The sequence below is a fragment of the Salvelinus sp. IW2-2015 genome, linkage group LG37 (assembly GCF_002910315.2).
Source record: "Salvelinus sp. IW2-2015 linkage group LG37, ASM291031v2, whole genome shotgun sequence".
Classification (NCBI taxonomy): domain Eukaryota; kingdom Metazoa; phylum Chordata; class Actinopteri; order Salmoniformes; family Salmonidae; genus Salvelinus; species Salvelinus sp. IW2-2015.
In genome coordinates this window covers 19,255,923-19,273,468 of record NC_036876.1, presented here as the reverse complement: position 1 = coordinate 19,273,468, position 17,546 = coordinate 19,255,923, and the positions used below count along the sequence as shown (strand labels likewise).

General features: G+C 40.6%; 1 protein-coding gene across 9 annotated transcripts in view; it reads left to right on the top strand.

Annotated features, from left to right (window-relative positions):
- Positions 1-17,546, top strand: part of LOC111960057 (collagen alpha-1(XXV) chain) — a 394,437-nt gene that overhangs the window by 254,484 nt on the left and 122,407 nt on the right. For all 9 annotated transcript variants that reach the window (XM_070437770.1, XM_070437769.1, XM_070437776.1 and 6 more), the window contains exon 9: positions 10,323-10,349. In XM_070437770.1, the coding sequence (XP_070293871.1) occupies positions 10,323-10,349 (27 nt within the window). The remainder of the gene's footprint in view (positions 1-10,322; positions 10,350-17,546) is intronic.

The following is a 17,546-nucleotide window of genomic DNA, read 5'->3' as shown; positions in this document are numbered from 1 at the left end:
ACATAAATCTTCAATAATATTTCAACCGGAGAATTCCTTTGTCTTCAGAAATGCAATGGAACGCAGGTCGCTCTCACGGGAGCACGCATGATCAGTTCATGCCAGGCACGATCAGCTCATGCCAGGCACTTGACTCAAAGAGCTCTCATTCCCTCATTCTTCACAGTAGAAACATAAAACAAGGTTCTAAAGACTGTTGACATCTAGTGGAAGCCTTGGGAAGTYCAATATGACCCCATATACACTGTATATTTGATAGGCAATGAGTTGAAAACTACAAACCTCAGATTTCCCACTTCCTGGTTGTATTTTCTCTCAGGTTTTTGCCTGCCATATGAGTTATGTTATACTCACAGACATCATTGAAACAGTTTTAGAAACTTCAGAGTGTTTTCTATCCAAATATACTAATAATATGCAAATCTTAGCTTCTGGGACTGAGTAGCAGGCAGTTTACTCTGGGCACCTTATTCATCCAAGCTACTCAATACTGCCCCCAGCCATAAGAAGTTTTAAGGAAGCTGCATCTTATTTAGAACATCCATACTTGCATTCCAGTTTTACGAGAATTTAAATAACTGATTTTGTTGATCCATGGTGAATGTCTACAGCATTTTTATGAAACCCTGTTAAAATATATATATATATTTTCACACATGAAACTCATTATAGAGGCAAACTGTTCAAATGAACAGCAATCGCATACTGCTTTTAGTGTTTAGCAAATAAGGCATTTAATGAAAGGTCCCTCATAAAAAATCAACCCAGCCTGTATTTTCTGATGACAAAGAAGTGTGGACAGAAAATGGGACTAACAAGCACACTGTGTGATTGGAATGTTCACAAGTTCATGAGGTGCCAGAGAAACAGAGTTCTCTCCAGTGATGTTCTCTCTGATTCCATCATCACTAGCTTTTTGTTGCAGTGGAAAGAAAGGGTAAGGCATTTGAGGGAGAAAAATATAGGGAGGGATGGGATGGTGCAATGGAGAAAAAGAAAGAAAGAGAGAGAGAGAGCGAGAAAGAGAGAGAGAGAGGAAGGAATGAAGAAATAAAGTGAGAAATAGAATGTGGGTACCAATTTATTATTTAACCCACCCTTTGCTGTATCTTTTGAGCTCAAATAATATTGGGTCATGCTTTCTATCAAATTGACACAGTGCTCGCTCTCTCTTTGCTTGAGTTTGCGTTGAGTTTGTTTCTACCTCTCCGGGATAAAATACGAAAGGGTTCTAACTAAAATATGACCCTCTATCCACCTCAGTATAGTACATTACTAACATCAAGGCGGTGACCCGTTCCTGTAGGTTCATGCTCTACAACATTCGCAGAGTACGACCCTGCCTCACACAGGAAGCGGCGCAGGTCCTAATCCAGGCACTTGTCATCTCCCGTCTGGATTACTGCAACTCGCTGTTGGCTGGGCTCCCTGCCTGTGCCATTAAACCCCTACAACTCATCCAGAACGCCGCAGCCCGTCTGGTGTTCAACCTTCCCAAGTTCTCTCACGTCACCCGCTCCTCCGCTCTCTCACTGGCTTCCAGTTGAAGCTCGCATCCGCTACAAGACCATGGTGCTTGCCTACGGAGCTGTGAGGGGAACGGCACCTCCGTACCTTCAGGCTCTGATCAGGCCCTACACCCAAAAAGGGCACTGCGTTCATCCACCTCTGGCCTGCTCGCCTCCTACCTCTGAGGAAGTACAGTTCCCGCTCAGCCCAGTCAAAACTGTTCGCTGCTCTGGCACCCCAATGGTGGAACAAACTCCCTCACGACGCCAGGTCAGCGGAGTCAATCACCACTTCCGAGACACCTGAAACCCCACCTCTTTAAGGAATACCTAGGATAGGATAAAGTAATCTTCTAACCCCACCCCCCCCCTTAAAAGAGTTAGATGCACTATTGTAAAGTGGTTGTTCCACTGGATATCATAAGGTGAATGCACCAATTTGTAAGTCGCTCTGGATAAGAGCGTCTGCTAAATGACTTAAATGTAAATGTAAAATTATGAATGCTTATATCACACAATATATGGATTATAGAAACGTTCTATAAGCATTCATGGCAGCTTATGGCTCTTTAATAAACAGCCTTTCTGAATCATGAATGACTGAATGTGATCACAATGCGTTAGATAACACTTGCTATGAACCACTTTATCAAAAGGATGAATTAACTCCAATGTTCTGTGTCCTCTATGTTCCACGGGTCAGAGGTCCTCACTAAGTTTAGTCCCTACAATAAGTCAAAACAGCTGCCAACACATTTGTCAAAAGATGAACTATAAATCACTGTCAAAATGAGAACACACTTACACAGTACTTTGAGTGAAAAAAAGATCCTGTGAGCTGTAATTCATGAGTCAAGGCCTAATGTTCCAGCAGTTTATTTGTTTGAACAGTGACACTTATGTACTTTTAGGACACATTTAATCATTTGGGAATCCCTCTGCCTTTAAAGCAGTGTGAGACGAGATACACAATCTCCAATGGTCGTAATAGATATGGAGATACTGCCAAAACACAATGGGGTATCGTTCTGCAGGTTGTCAGAGTTTCAGCCTCAGACAGTTGGCTTCTGTTTCCCCCGTCACTCTCTTGGTTCTCCCCAAACGTCTCACTGTGGAGATAAAAATCTAAACCAAGAAATGTGAAGAGAACTCAAGTGGGGTGGAATATAGAGATGTCTTTGAAACCATGGGTGCAACTTTCACTGGGGACTCCCCCCCCCCCCCCACACACATTCTGAAATCACATTTTTGTCCCCCCAGTATTATAATTTTGAAATGTGATACAAAATGAGGCAACGGTGTGCTTTAAGACCACGAGGACACCTCCAAGCAGTCAGGTAGGTTGTTTGGAATGTTTATCTGACTGGATAAAAAATATATAATAACTTCTAAAACCCCACTTCTAAAACCAAAGTTTACTGTTTGAAACAGTACATCATGTTCTGGGTAACTGCATGTCTGGAAGGACAATGGAGCCATGCCACTATTCATGGTTCTCTAGGACAGCTTCCAGGGGCCAGTGCCTACTTGACACAGTTCAGCGTTTTGATGTAGATGCTATTGTTAAAAAGGCTAAAGTGAATTCCAAAGTGTCCAAAGCCATCCAGGACATATGGTGCTGGTTAGGAGGAATAGGCTTCCATGGAGTAGAAAGGAGGGGAAAAGGTAATATTTTCAGGAATCAATTTGAAATCATCAGTGCCACGAGGTCTCTCTAAGGAAAATGATGGGTTGTGTGTATTCCAAAGGTGGTTTGCAGCCACATGTTTGAATATATTTCAAAAGGCTGGAAACCCAGTGAGATATTGTACATGGTATTCCATGCGTAACTGAAACAGTCTCCCCACTTTTTCATGGAGTTATTGTCCATCATTTAATTAAATGCATTGCAGACCTGTGGGGTCACACTACATTAATACCATTTTGTAATGAAGATATACTTTTTTAATTTTGGTAGCCTTGATATTAAGTTTCCTTTCATCTGTAAATAGCAAAAGACACGCCTGAAGGACACAAAATTGAGTTGTCCTATGCCTCTTACGCCGGATATTTGGTAGAAATACTGTAGCTTTTTCTATAAAAAAATATATCTGGTGATTTGCTGAATCTAAGAACATTAGCTCTTTGACATTGAGCTGAAGCAGTGCACTGCCAACAAAATGCCTTTAAAGACAATTTCCCTGATGTTTGCATATAGCTTTCATGGTAAAGGCTACGGATGTCAGCCCAAGTGTTAATTGTCTTTACAAGTCAAGTGCAGTGGACTTGTCGACAATGCGCCTTTGATTTAATCCTGGCCACAGTTTCCCAGTGCTGTACTCTGACAAAGCTTTTCAACTTCTTCTACAGTTGGCAGAGGTTCTACTCTAGAGTGGGGGAATAAAGACAGTTCACTGGCAATGGAGTCAGTCATTTCCTGGTCATGAATTAATGCATGACCCAATCATTGTAGATTGTTTTGCTGACTGCATTCAGTAACTGAGATGGCTAGTTCAGGCTGTGTATTTGTGGATGGAAGCAAACTCACATAAGCACAATGGACATTTTTCTGGTAATTTCATTTACATATCTTATTTTTTTAGCCCTTTTTTCTCCCCAATTTCGTGGTATCCAATTGGTAGTAGTTACAGTCTTGTCTCATCGCTGCAACTCCCGTACAGACTCGGGAGAAGCGAATGTCACGCCCTGACCTTAGTTATCTATGTTTTCTTTATTATTTTGGTTAGGTCAGGGTGTGACAAGGGTGGGTATGCTTGTTTTGTATTGTCTAGGGTTTTTGTATGTCTAGGGGTGTTTGTAAGTCTAGGCATATGTATGTCTATGGTGGCCTGAATTGGTTCCCAATCAGAGGCACCTGTTGTTTATCGTTATCTCTGATTGGAGATCATATTTAGGTTGCCATTTTCCCTTTTGGTTTGGTGGGTTCTATGTCTATGTGTAGTTGCCTGTTCAGCACTCTTTGTATAGCTTCACGGTTCGTTTTGTTGTTTTGTTAGTTTTGTTCAGTGTTCATTCTTAAAATAAAGAAGAATGTACGCTTATCACGCTGCACCTTGGTCTCCTCCCTACGACGGCCGTGACAGCGAAGGTCGAGAGCCATGCATCCTCCGAAACACAACCCAACCAAGCCGCACTGCTTCTTGACACAATGCACATCCAACCCGGAAGCCAGCCTCACCAATGTGTCGAAGGAAACACCGTACACCTGGCGACCTGGTCAGCGTGCACTGCGACCGGCCCGCCACAGGAGTCGCTAGTGTGCGATGAGACAAGGATATCCCTGCCGGCCAAACCCTCCCTAACCCGGACGACGCTGGGCCAATTGTGCGCCGCCCCATGGGCCTCACGGTTGCGGCCGGCTGCGACAGAGCCTGGGCTCGAACCCAGAATCTCTGGTGGCACAGCCTTAGAACACTGCGCCACCCGGGAGGCCCATTTTTCTGGTAATTTACTGAACATCTTTCCAAATAAGATATGTTATTAGATTGTCAACAATCTAAGCTGAAGACAAGGTAGAATTGCCCCGTCCACAAGTGGGCTCTTGATTTTCCTGGATAAACTTTTTTGGATAAACTCTCAGCTGCAGCTACTGTAGACCAATTAGATCTATAGCAAGAGGCCATGCTCTTACAAACACCTTAACCAAATACATTTAAACTCAGTTTTTCTGACATTTTATCCTAGTAAAAATTCCCTGTCTTAAGTCAGTTAGGATCACCAATTTATTTTATGAATGTGAAATGTCAGAATAATAGTAGAGAGAATTATTTATTTCAGCTTTTATTTCTTTCATCACATTTCCAGTGGGTCAGAAGTTTACATACTCTTAATTAGTAATTGGTAGCATTGCCTTTAAATTGTTTAACTTGGGTCAAACGTTTTGGGAGGACTTCCACAAGCTTCACACAATAAGTTGGGTGAATTTTGGCCCATTCCTTCTGACATAGCTGGTGTAACTGATTCAGGTTTGTAGGCCTCCTTGCTCGCACACGCTTTTTCAGTTCTGCCCACAAATTTTCTATGGGATTGAGGTCAGGGCTTTGTGATGGCCACTCCAATACCTTGACTTTGTTGTCCTTATGCCACAACTTTGGAAGTATGCTTGAGGTCATTGTCCATTTGGAAGACCCATTTGCGACTTCCTGACTGATGTCTTGAGATGTTACTTTAATATATCCACATAATTGTCCTTCCTCATGATGCCATCTATTTCGTGAAGTGCACCAGTCCCTCTTGCAGCAAAGCACCCCCACAACATGATGCTGCCACCCCCGTGCTTCACAGTTGGGATGGTGTTCTTCGGCTTGCAAGCCTCCACCTTTTTCCTCCAAACAGAAGGATGGTCATTATGGCCAAACAGTTCTATTTTTGTTTCATCAGACCAGAGGACATTTCTCCAAAAAGTACGATATTTGTCCCCATATGCAGTTGCAAACCGTAGTCTGGCTTTTTTATGGGGGTTTTGGAGCAGTGGCTTCTTCCTTGCTGAGCGGCCTTTCTGGTTATGTCGATATAGGACTTTTTTTTACTGTAGCTGTGTCCTCCAGCATCTTCACAAGGTCTTTTCTGTTGTTCTGGGATTGATTCGCACTTTTCGCACCAAAGCGCGTTCATCTTTAGGAGACAGAACGCATCTTCCTGAGTGGTGTGATGGCTGCGTGGTCCCATGGTGTTTATACTTGTGTACTATTGTTTGTACAGATGAACGTGGTACCTTCAGGCGTTTGGAACTTGCTCCCAAGGATGAACCAGACTTGTGGAGGTCTACAATTTTCTTTCTAAGGTCTTGGCTGATTTCTTTTGATTTTCCCATGATGTCAAGCAAAGAGGCACTGAGTTTGAAGGTAGGCCTTGAAATATATCCACAGGTACACCTCCAATTGACTCAAATGATGTCAATTAGCCTATCAGAAGCTTCTAAAGCCATGATATCATTTTCTGGAATTTTCAAAGCTGTTTAAAGGCACAGTCAACTTAGTGTATGTAATCTTCTGACCCATTGGAATTATGATACAGGGATTTATAAGTGAAATAATCTGTATGTAAACAATTCTTGGAAATATTACTTGTCATGCACAAAGTAGATGTCCTACCCGACTTGCCAAAACTATAGTTTGTTAACAAAAAATTTGTGGAGTGGTTGAAAAACGAGTTTTAATGACTCCAACCTAAGTCTATGTAAACTTCTGCCTTCAACTGTACCTAGTGGGTAAAAAAAAGTTTACCCAAACGAGTGAGGATTGCTAACAAAGGCTTTTCCAGACTACTACATTATTTATTTTCGTGGTAGGTAGGGGGAAAGTTGTTCAGTAATTAAGGTTCTCTAATCACAGGAAAGCTGCTGCAACTGTAAGCAATTAACGTTTGACAACCTTTAGCCACAGGTATTTTTACAGGCCAGCCTCTTAAACATGCAAAAAAAAGCTTGACGTCTGTTGAATTTGGAATATAAATGTAATTATCTGTTTAACATAATTTTTTTTGAGAAGTAAGGCAAGCCAGTGTGAAACATAAGAACAAGAAGAAGTTGTACCCCTTGTAATAATATTAGTACAACGCATTAGTATAAATACCTTAGTACTTTTGGTATTGTGGCAAATAGTGGGGTAGGGATAGAAGCTGTGTTGCTGGCGTGGAATGCATAAACCCTACGCTTTGCTCCAGTAGGTTTAACCAACTTAGCGGCAATTGTAATGTGGCTCATATAACAAGGATCGCTACACTGCCCCCTTCGAACGTGAAAGCACATCCCTGTGGTTCAACTACTCAGCTCCCTCACACGTCTGGACTGTGCGAAATTTAAAGTGGGGCCTAAATGAGAATCTCCATTCTCCCAATTTTATTTTCGAACATTATATTAAGAATCATCACTTCAAGGAAGAGAGAGAAATTTGAAAATGGTAATGTGGGTGTCACCCATCTTTATACTGGCCTTTTACATTAGACGAGATCAGCACAATGCCAGTCAGAAGGTAACAAGGGCGGTGCATGTTGTTCCATGCACTGCCCTTCTTCATGTTAACTGGGGCTTGATCTGAAGAGCCTCCTGGCTACATCCCAATTTGGAGGACAGTACAATGAGGCAAATCACATCTTACAGTGCAATAATTTTTGGCAACAATAAGTGTCACAATTTATGGCCACCCAGACTATTTACATTGACACTCCCCCCCCCTGTTTTGTTTTCACACTGGTGCTACTTGCTGTTTATTATCTATGCGTAGTGTCTTTACAAATTACCATGACCAACATGTACCCCTGCACATTGACTCGGTACCAGTACCCCCCGTATATTTTCTCATTATTATGTAATTTTGTATTTATTTTTTTACTTTATTTTGTAAATATTTTCTTAACTCTATTTCTTGAACTGCATTGTTGGTTAAGGGCTTGTAAGTAAGCATTTCACGGTAAGGTCTACACCTGTTGTATTCGGCGCATGTGACACATACAATTTTATTTGATCAGCATAGCCCATTGGCTGAAATTGAGAGTGAATTCAGTTGAAGATGGCGCCTTCGTGCACCTTTGTGTCTGAGTCTTTCCACTGTCAGTCAGAGAGCTTTTTTCTTCCAATGACTTGCCCAAGGAACTGTTATTCAGCTAGAGGCAGATCCAAAATGGCTCCCTGTTCCAGTCTGACCAGCAGTGATGCTTAGCTCAGACAATACCTGGCTGGAGACAGAACCATTTTTAAGAGAGTTGCACCAATGTAATCACTGGAGAATCAAATAGTTCCTAATCATACAATGCTATAATTGTACCATTCTGGCTCACCTTCTACTGTGGGTCCACAGATCTCTAGAAACAATAAAGACACCACTTATACTATGCTATGACCCTGTTTTTTTTTTAAACATGCAATGAGACATTTGCAATGCTTTCTTTCAATCCTGTCCAACATAATTCCATAGTCAAGCAATGTCATTTTGCCACAAAAATGGAATGAAAGAAGAATCAACATATAAAGATACAATAACAAATGCTTATTTTAAAATGACAGGAACTATGGACATTTATAACTGAGTTATCTACATTTATAACGGAGTTATCTACATTTATAACTGCTAAAATGATAGCTTATTTTAAAGTGGCAATCCACTGACCATTAACAATTGAGTTACCAAAATGTATAATGTATAGCTTAAAATAAAGTGGAACCCTTCTGGCCATTTATTAATGAGGTGCAAACACTTATAAGAGCATATAATCTCCTCAAAATCAAATCAAATCAAATATATTTATATAGCCCTTCTTACATCAGCTGATATCTCAAAGTGCTGTACAGAAACCCAGCCTAAGACCCCAAACAGCAAGCAATGCAGGTGTAGAAGCACGGTGGCTAGGAAAAACTCCCTAGAAAGGCCAGAACCTAGGAAGAAACCTAGAGAGGAACCAGGCTAGGAGGGGTGGCCAGTCCTCTTCTGGCTGTGCTGGGTGGAGATTATAACAGAACATGGCCAAGATGTTCAAATGTTCATAAATGACCAGCATGGTCAAATAATAATAATCACAGTGGTTGTCGAGGGTGCAACAGGTCAGCACCTCAGGAGTAAATGTCAGTTGGCTTTTCATAGCCAATCATTAAGAGTATCTCTACCGCTCCTGCTGTCTCTAGAGAGTTGAAAACAGCAGGTCTGGGACAGGTAGCACGTCCGGTGAACAGGTTAGGGTTCCATAGCTGCAGGCAGAACAGTTGAAACTGGAGCAGCAGCACGGCCAGGTGGACTGGGGACAGCAAGGAGTCATCATGCCAGGTAGTCCTGAGGCATGGTCCTAGAGCTCAGGTCCTCCGAGAGAGAGAAAGAAGGAGAGAATTAGAGAGAGCATACTTACATTCACACAGGACACCGGATAAGACAAGAGAAATACTCCAGATATAACAGACTGACCCTAGCCCCCCGACACATAAACTACAGTAGCATAAATACTGGAGGCTGAGACAGGAGGGGTCAGGAGACACTGTGGCCCCATCCGATGATACCCCCGGACAGGGCCAAACAGGCAGGATATAACCCCACCCACTTTGCCAAAGCACAGCCCCCACACCACTAGAGGGATACCTTCAACCACCAACTTACCATCCTGAGACAAGGCCGAGTATAGCCCACAAAGATCTCCGCCACGGCACAACCCAAACAGAAAGACCACGTCAACCCACTCAAGTGACGCACCCCTCCTAACTGACTTGCCTAGTTAAATAAAGGCTTTAAAAATTTGTCTTGGCCTTTAGGCCTATATATCACAGTCGCAAGGCATATGAATTATCAGGTTATAGAGCAAACAACGCTATTATCACAACACATAGGTTGTCATATGTTGTAATATGGGGGTGGGCTTGACATCCCCAGTGATTTTACCCATGCACCGGTACTGGTTGTCCCTAACCTTGCCAAGAGACAAAGAGCTGTGAATGGATCAGTGGGCTCGTCAACAGTAACAAGGGGTGATGTGCAATGAAACGAGGATGCGAGAGCCCAGGTAGTTGGGTAGAACATTTATCCCCCCAAAAATGGACCATCATTATTTTGGACCATCAGGTGACATTCTGATGACTGATACACTGAATGTCCTGAAAATGTACTAAAAACATCCTCAGGGACGTTCCCGGAACAAACCGGGATCTAGACAAAACCTCCACAAGACCATGATACAACGTCCTGTTGACTTTAGGCAAACATTTCATACTGTTCTGGGGACATCCTAACAACAGATTTTTGTTTGCAGGGAATGAAACCCCACCTCTACAGGCAGGGCGAGTCTCTCCCTTGTGACCCTGTTACATATTATTTTATCTAACATCTTTCTTTCTAGGGACCTGAGGGGCCACCAGGACAAAAGGTAGAGTTGATTTAATCTTCTGTGTTCATTATTAAACCAGTTTCTCGCTTAGGTAAATCGGATAGCTTCTGAGTCATATAACAAAAACTTTGGAGGTTGTTTTTTATTTATAATTATTCTTGTTTTATTAGTAATGTGAGAAATTTCCTTTATGTCCATTTTGTGAGAAAATGTTTGTACTCAGGGCACTATGCGGGTTTGATTGAGGAGGGCCCAAAGTCACGACTAATAGCCTCGGTCTTAATAGGGCTGGGTGGTATACCATATTTTACGATATACCAGTATTGATGCACAGACCGGTTTGGGTTTTTACTATACCTTCTATAACGATATTTGAATGTTTTGTTTGTTATACGCTGTTTATTATGTCTATGAGTGCAGGAAATGCAGAAAATTCTGAAAATGATTGTTTGGTTGAAGTTGAACAGTTTAAAACAATGAAGAAAGACCAATTGAAAACACTTAGATTGTATGTGTTTCCACCGTAGGGTCACACACTACTCAAAGCAAATTTAGATCTTTTATTTTTCAAAAACATAAATTCTAAAAATGGTGATATGATATTTTGGCCATATTGCCCAGCCCTATGTCCTAAGTAGCCCAGTGTCAGCTACTGTTAATAGTTATCCTCTACAATATTACATCTCATCCATATCCCCTCATGAGACCTAGACAGACACTTGGGAGACTAATCCTGGGCTCACATACTCAGGAAACAAAATACATTCTCAACATCTTACACTCAAAATAACCATTATGCCCACTCTACAGTCCATTGAGTGGGGTGCTCTACTATTAAACACCCTAATGATGCATGACAGCCATTATGCACCAGAGTGTTCACCACACATTGCAGTGGAGAGCTGAGGACTAACACATACACATACTATAAAGGTACATTTTGCAGTTTATATCTGTCCCATTCAGATAGAATTTAAGAGGGGGAGAAGAGAGGGGGGGGGGGGGCACCTTCGAACCATCAAAATGTAAGTCCATGACATTCTCCAGGAAGAGGATTCCATCAAAGCTGGACCTGTACTTTGATGGTTGCCAGCTAGCCACAACTAAGGAGCTTGACATCCTCAGAGTCACAATAAACAGCAAACTGTCATGGTCCAAACACCTCTTTAACATCTCCATCAGAGCAGCTCAGAAACTGGGAGCACTGAGGAGAGTGGCCAGCAAACTTAACACCAAGAGCCGAGCCATCGTCTACAAGGCACATGTCTGCAGTGTCATGGAGTACACTTCCCTGAGCTGGATGAGTGCCCCACCTACTCACCTCAGCCTGCTTGACAACATCCAGAAAAAGTTCCTGAAAGTAATCGGTGTGGAACAGGACACCGCCCCTACACAACTCACCATCCCCAGCCTTCACAGAGATGACAGGTTGCTGCTGGTACAGCCCTTTGCAAAATGCACCCCACCACTGCCCCATGGACCGCCAAGCTATGCTCCCCCCACCATATACCAGACGCGGTACTACCTGCATATGCACAGCCATGCCAGACCTTGCTCTCACCCTCCCAGTCAACCGAGCATGCTCCCTAGACAGAAGCTTCCATTAGCCCTGCTTTGGGTGTAACTTTTCTGCTAAACTACGTCCCCGTGCACCTTATGTCCTCATACTGATGGAATTCCCTTTGGAAGTAATTAGGCGACATTCTGTGAATAAATAATGCACTGCCTTAAATCAGTGTTGTTGTTGTTGTTGCTATTAACTTTTATGAATTACATAGAAAAGGTTGTCATATCAATATGAGGACTAGTCTAATAACAGTTGTTTATAAATCCATTATAATCGACCGATTAACCCTCATACTACCATCATATTTTACATACATGGATTACCAACTGGGGTCATTTTGACCTCAAGAAGAAACTATTGGAAAAAGTAACAATCATAGCAAAATATCAAGTGAATTCTAATCAAAACATTATTAGACTGTAAATAATGTTATCTGATTTATTTATTTTAATTACCAAAACAAACAGATTTTAGCACAATTACAGTAATTAGCATATTATGTCAAATGAAAATAGAAATGTTTCCCTTAAATAATGTGCAGATTTTTCCTAAAGTACAATCTACATTAGCACTAAAAAGCTGATTTACCAACATTTGATTTCAGTATCATTTAGGTTTTTAGAAATTTTAAGACAATTTACATTTTGACATTTATGTGGTAAAAAATGACTGCCATTTAATGGGGCGGTACACCAAAATCTGAAATACCAATCATTGCATTGAGAAAAAGTGATTCATCCATTGATCCTGAGAAACAATGACCAAAAATATGGCTAAGTTTTCTGTATTTTCTAAACCCCCAGCCAGCATTAGCATCGCTGCTAGTGAAACAATGGGAGTGTTAGGGCCTACTGTAGAATGATTAAAAATGCATGCCTAAATCATCAAAGTAACATCAAATCAAATGGTATAGAAACCCAAATACCCAAGTTGCACATATAGAATATTGGAGGATATTATAATAATATAAAATTTCCTGTAAAAAAAAAAATGGGGGGGGGAGAATAAACTCTACTGTATGTGTACATATAGAGAGAGGGTAGCTGGTTTCTGTATAAAAAAAAAGTTTTACCTTTTCTCTTTTACAAATGTTACCTTTATATACAACATTAAAAAAATATATATTTGTATTTTTTATTTCACCTTTATTTGACCAGGTAGGCCAGTTGAGAACAAGTTCTCATTTACAACTGTGACCTGGTAAGATAAAGCAAAACACTGCGACAAAAACAACAACACAGAGTTACACATGGGATAAACAAGCGTACAGTCAATAACACATTAGGAAAATCTGTATACAGTGTGTGCAAATGAAGTAAGGAGGTAAGGCAATAAATAGGCCATAGTGGCGAAGTAATTGCAATTTAGCAATTTACACTGGAGTGATATATGTGCAGATGAGGATGTACAAGTAGAAATACTGGTGTGCAAAAGAGCAGAAAAACAGAAACAAATATGGGGATGAGGTATATAGTTGTATTATACACGTTATACCCAAACATAAACACATTAAAATACAAAAACACAGTCATGGAAAACACAAATAAAACGTCACAAATCAAACATTCCTCCACAAATAAGTCCCCAATCAATACTTTAAATTGCTCAGGTGTCACCAGAACAACAAGATTAAATGTATTTGGAAATTTGTTCCAGCAATACTGTGCATTAAAACTAAAAGCAGATTTACCTAACTTGGTGGAGACCCTTGGAACTGTAAGAGTTAACCACCCCTGTGAACGGGTTAGGCAACTCAGGTGTCTATACTTCAACAGCAAAGTTAGATAAGACGGAAGTTTATGGAATAGTGCCTTGTAAACAAAAAGAGAGTAATGTAGAGATCTACGGGTCTTTAGCGAAGTCCAGCCAACATTTGGATACAGGATGCAGTAATGAGTATCAAAAGGTTTAAGAGTAATAGCAGCTGCACTTTTATTAATAATATCACTATAATCAAGAACAGATTAAAAGGTTGACTGAATAATCTGCTTCCAACTGCTTAGAGAAAGGCAAGATCTCTTTCAGTAGAAAAAGCCAACTTTAATTCTTAGCTTCTTAACCAGCTCATCTACTGTATATGTTTTTTAAACGTCAATTCCATATCAATCCAAATGTCTAAGTATTTATATGCGGGAACACGTTCGATTGGAGAACCAGTTTTGACACAGCCAGATCAACAGTCGGGGCAACAGCATACATACTAATAGTATAATTTGCATATAGATGAAGTTTAAACATTTTAACAGACTGACCAATAGTGTTTATATAAATAGTGAAGAGAATAGGTCCCAAAATCAACCCCTGTGGTACACCTTTATGTACTTCAAGAAATTCAGACCTATCCCCATCAATCACGATGGCCTGAGTTCTAGCACTAAGATAATCATGAAACCATGAACAGGCGTCAGAGTTCAGGCATATCGAGGACAACTTATTCAAAAAAATATCATGATCAACCGTATCAAAAGTGTCGTGTCTGACTATGATAAAATTATATGACATGCTATTTTATCAAGTCGATTACCTAACATTTAATTGATTACGTGATTGAATTAAATCCTGCAACAATTAAACCATTAATAAACTGGGGCACCACGGAAGCATTCATTTATGTAGAGCGGTTATCTCCCGAATCCACTCTCTTAAAGATCTGAAGATCTTTTATATCAATAGCAGTCAATTATTAATTGTCACCTCGATCGGTCGGTCTCATTCTGATTGTCATAAGTACTTGGTTATCTGCACGAACCCTAGCTAATAAGTTGAATCAGCAATACACAAATTGGCTTAATTATTTATTTACTAAATACCTAAATAATCACACAGAATTACATATATATATATACACAGGATAGATCACACATCGATTACTAATCAGGTCATAAAAAGCACATAGTGGGCTAACCCAATATGACAGCTGATTACACAAAGGATGGAGGTTGGGTTTGAATGAAAGAGCGGGAAGACTGAGGGAAAAAGGGATTGGGTCTCTATCGGATCGTGAGGAGCTATGCTACCGTAAATACAGAATCTTATGAATTCTAATAACCGCCCATTCGGAAAAGGAAAATTAAAAAAAGCAAAGTTGTACATTTACCAAGGATTCAAGAATCTTAGCTAGACAATGATGCCTTGAAATGAGGTGATCATTTTTAAGATCACTGCTGTCCCTGCCCTTATGGAGTAGCAGCACAAGAGCTAATTTCCATACTTTATGAATATTTCCTGATAACAATGTTCAATAAAAAATGTGGGTTATTGAGCCAACAATGATGGGCGCTGCACACTTAAGCAGACCAGGATCCAATTGGTCGGCCCCTGTGGATTTCTTGTTGCTTAGCTAGCATCCAGGACTTATTTTTCTGTAAATAGCCTAAAATAATTATTTCTCTGATCATTCAGTAAGTGATCATTCAGCAAGTTTCCCCTATCGGCATCCAGCCCAATATCATTGTGAATAGGCTTAGAAGTTATTTCAAAGAGAGAACCCACTGAAATATATTTTGAATAAATGCATCAATGATGCCATTTTTATCTGTAATGAGGCCAGTGTCTGGGGGGTGGCAGAGAGGAGGAAGTAGAACCGTTCAGGGTTCGACAGTTTTCCAGAATTTAGCCGGTTCCCATTACAGTCCGAAAGAGCGGATACATAATAATCAGACTTAACCTGTCTGATTTGTCTTACACAATGACTCCTCAGTTGCTTAAAAGCTTGCCAGTCCAGGGCTAAGACTGTGTTTCTGGCCTTGACCCAAGCGTCATCTCTTTTATGAATTACATCTGATAATTCCGGTGTACCAGGCATTCGATCTACCTTTAACCCTTGATTATCCACAATAGTATTGAATACATCTGCAAAAAGGCTCAAAGCTAAATCAGGTTCAGGGATAGCTGAAGTACAATCAAGGTCACTAAAATAGAGATCATGTAAAAAAAAAAAAACTGTTCACTGAACTTTTTAAAGTTCCTCTTTGTGATGATACGAGGCTTAGATGTTTGTATTTTTACATCTCTAACACAAACATTACAGTATCACAGTTCTACCAAGTATTCATACCACTGACAGACTTTTATGAGCTGTTTTGACTGCAACTAAGCATATATGTAAGTTAATATTGATTTTGTGCATGGTTATAACCAGTTATAACCATAGGCAAGTACATAAGGTGCGGCATCTCTGCAGGTTTTTAGATTCGCCCTAGTATGATTACATTTTAGAGAATACACACCAATACAGCTCTGGGTGTAGATTCAGAGCGTATCTGAGTTCTGTATTGCAGTTCTATCAAGTATTTATACCATTGGCAGACTTTTTACACCATTGGCAGATTTTTATAAGCACAGAAAAAATGATATTTTGGTTTTGTACACAGCCATATGACATGTGGCATAGAAAAGTACAATCTTAGGGGAGTACATGGGGAGAAATATCACTGCAGATGATCTGTCTATCTGGTCAAAACCTGATACAGGTTCCCCTCCACCTTCTGGTGGTATGGATAACTTGTTACTATGTCTCAAGAGAAACCTAGATTCAAATAAAGATCCTATCTATCAAATTAATATAGACAGAATTAAGTGTTTTGACCCCAAAGTAATTTAATTTTTTTAAAGTCCATATTGATACAGAAATAATAAACAATGCAAGAACAAGTTAATTGACAAACATGAAAATGTGGAAGAATTGAATAAATGACCTTTGGGCTGTAATCAAAAATGTACCCATTTGTTTGTATGACGGTTAATAGTACTGCTGAGCCATGAGATTCTATGCTAGTCTCAGGCTTACTATAGAGCAGTAGGGCACACACATGATAACCACCAAATCAAATCAAATTTTATTTGTCACATACACATGGTTAGCAGATGTTAATGCAAGTGTAGCGAAATGCTTGTGCTTCTAGTTCCGACCATGCAGTAATATCTAACAAGTATTCTAACCTAACAATTTCACAACAACTACCTTATACACACAAGTGTAAAGGAATGAATGTGAATATGTACATACAAATATATGAATGAGTGATGGCTGAACGGCATAGGCAAGATGCAGTAGATGGTATAGAGTACAGTAAATACATATGGGATGAGTAATGTAGGGTATGAAAACATTATTTAAAGTGGCATTGTTTAAAGTGGCTAGTGATACATTTTTACATAATACATACATTTTTCCATTATTAAAGTGGCTAGAGTTGAGTCAGTATGTTGGCAGCAGCCACTCAATGTTAGTGATGGCTGTTTAACAGTCTGATGGCCTTGAGATAGAAGCTGTTTTTCAGTCTCTCGGTCCCCGCTTTGATGCACCTGTACTGACCTCGCCTTCTGGATGATAGCGGGGTGAACAGGCAGTGGCTCGGGTGGTTGTTGTCCTTGATGATCTTTTTGGCCTTCCTGGGACATCGGGTGGTGTAGGTGTCCTGGAGGGCAGGTAGTTTGCACCCGGTGATGCGTTGTGCAGACCTCACTACCCTCTGGAGAGCCTTACGGTTATGGGCGGAGCAGCTGCCGTACCAGGCGGTGATACAGCCCGACAGGATGCTCTCGATTGTGCATCTGTAAAAGTTTGTGAGTGTTTTTGGTGACAAGCCGAATTTCTTCAGACTCCTGAGGTTGAAGAGACCATATATTGAGTAGGAGATCATTAATCCCCACTTGTAATGTCTACA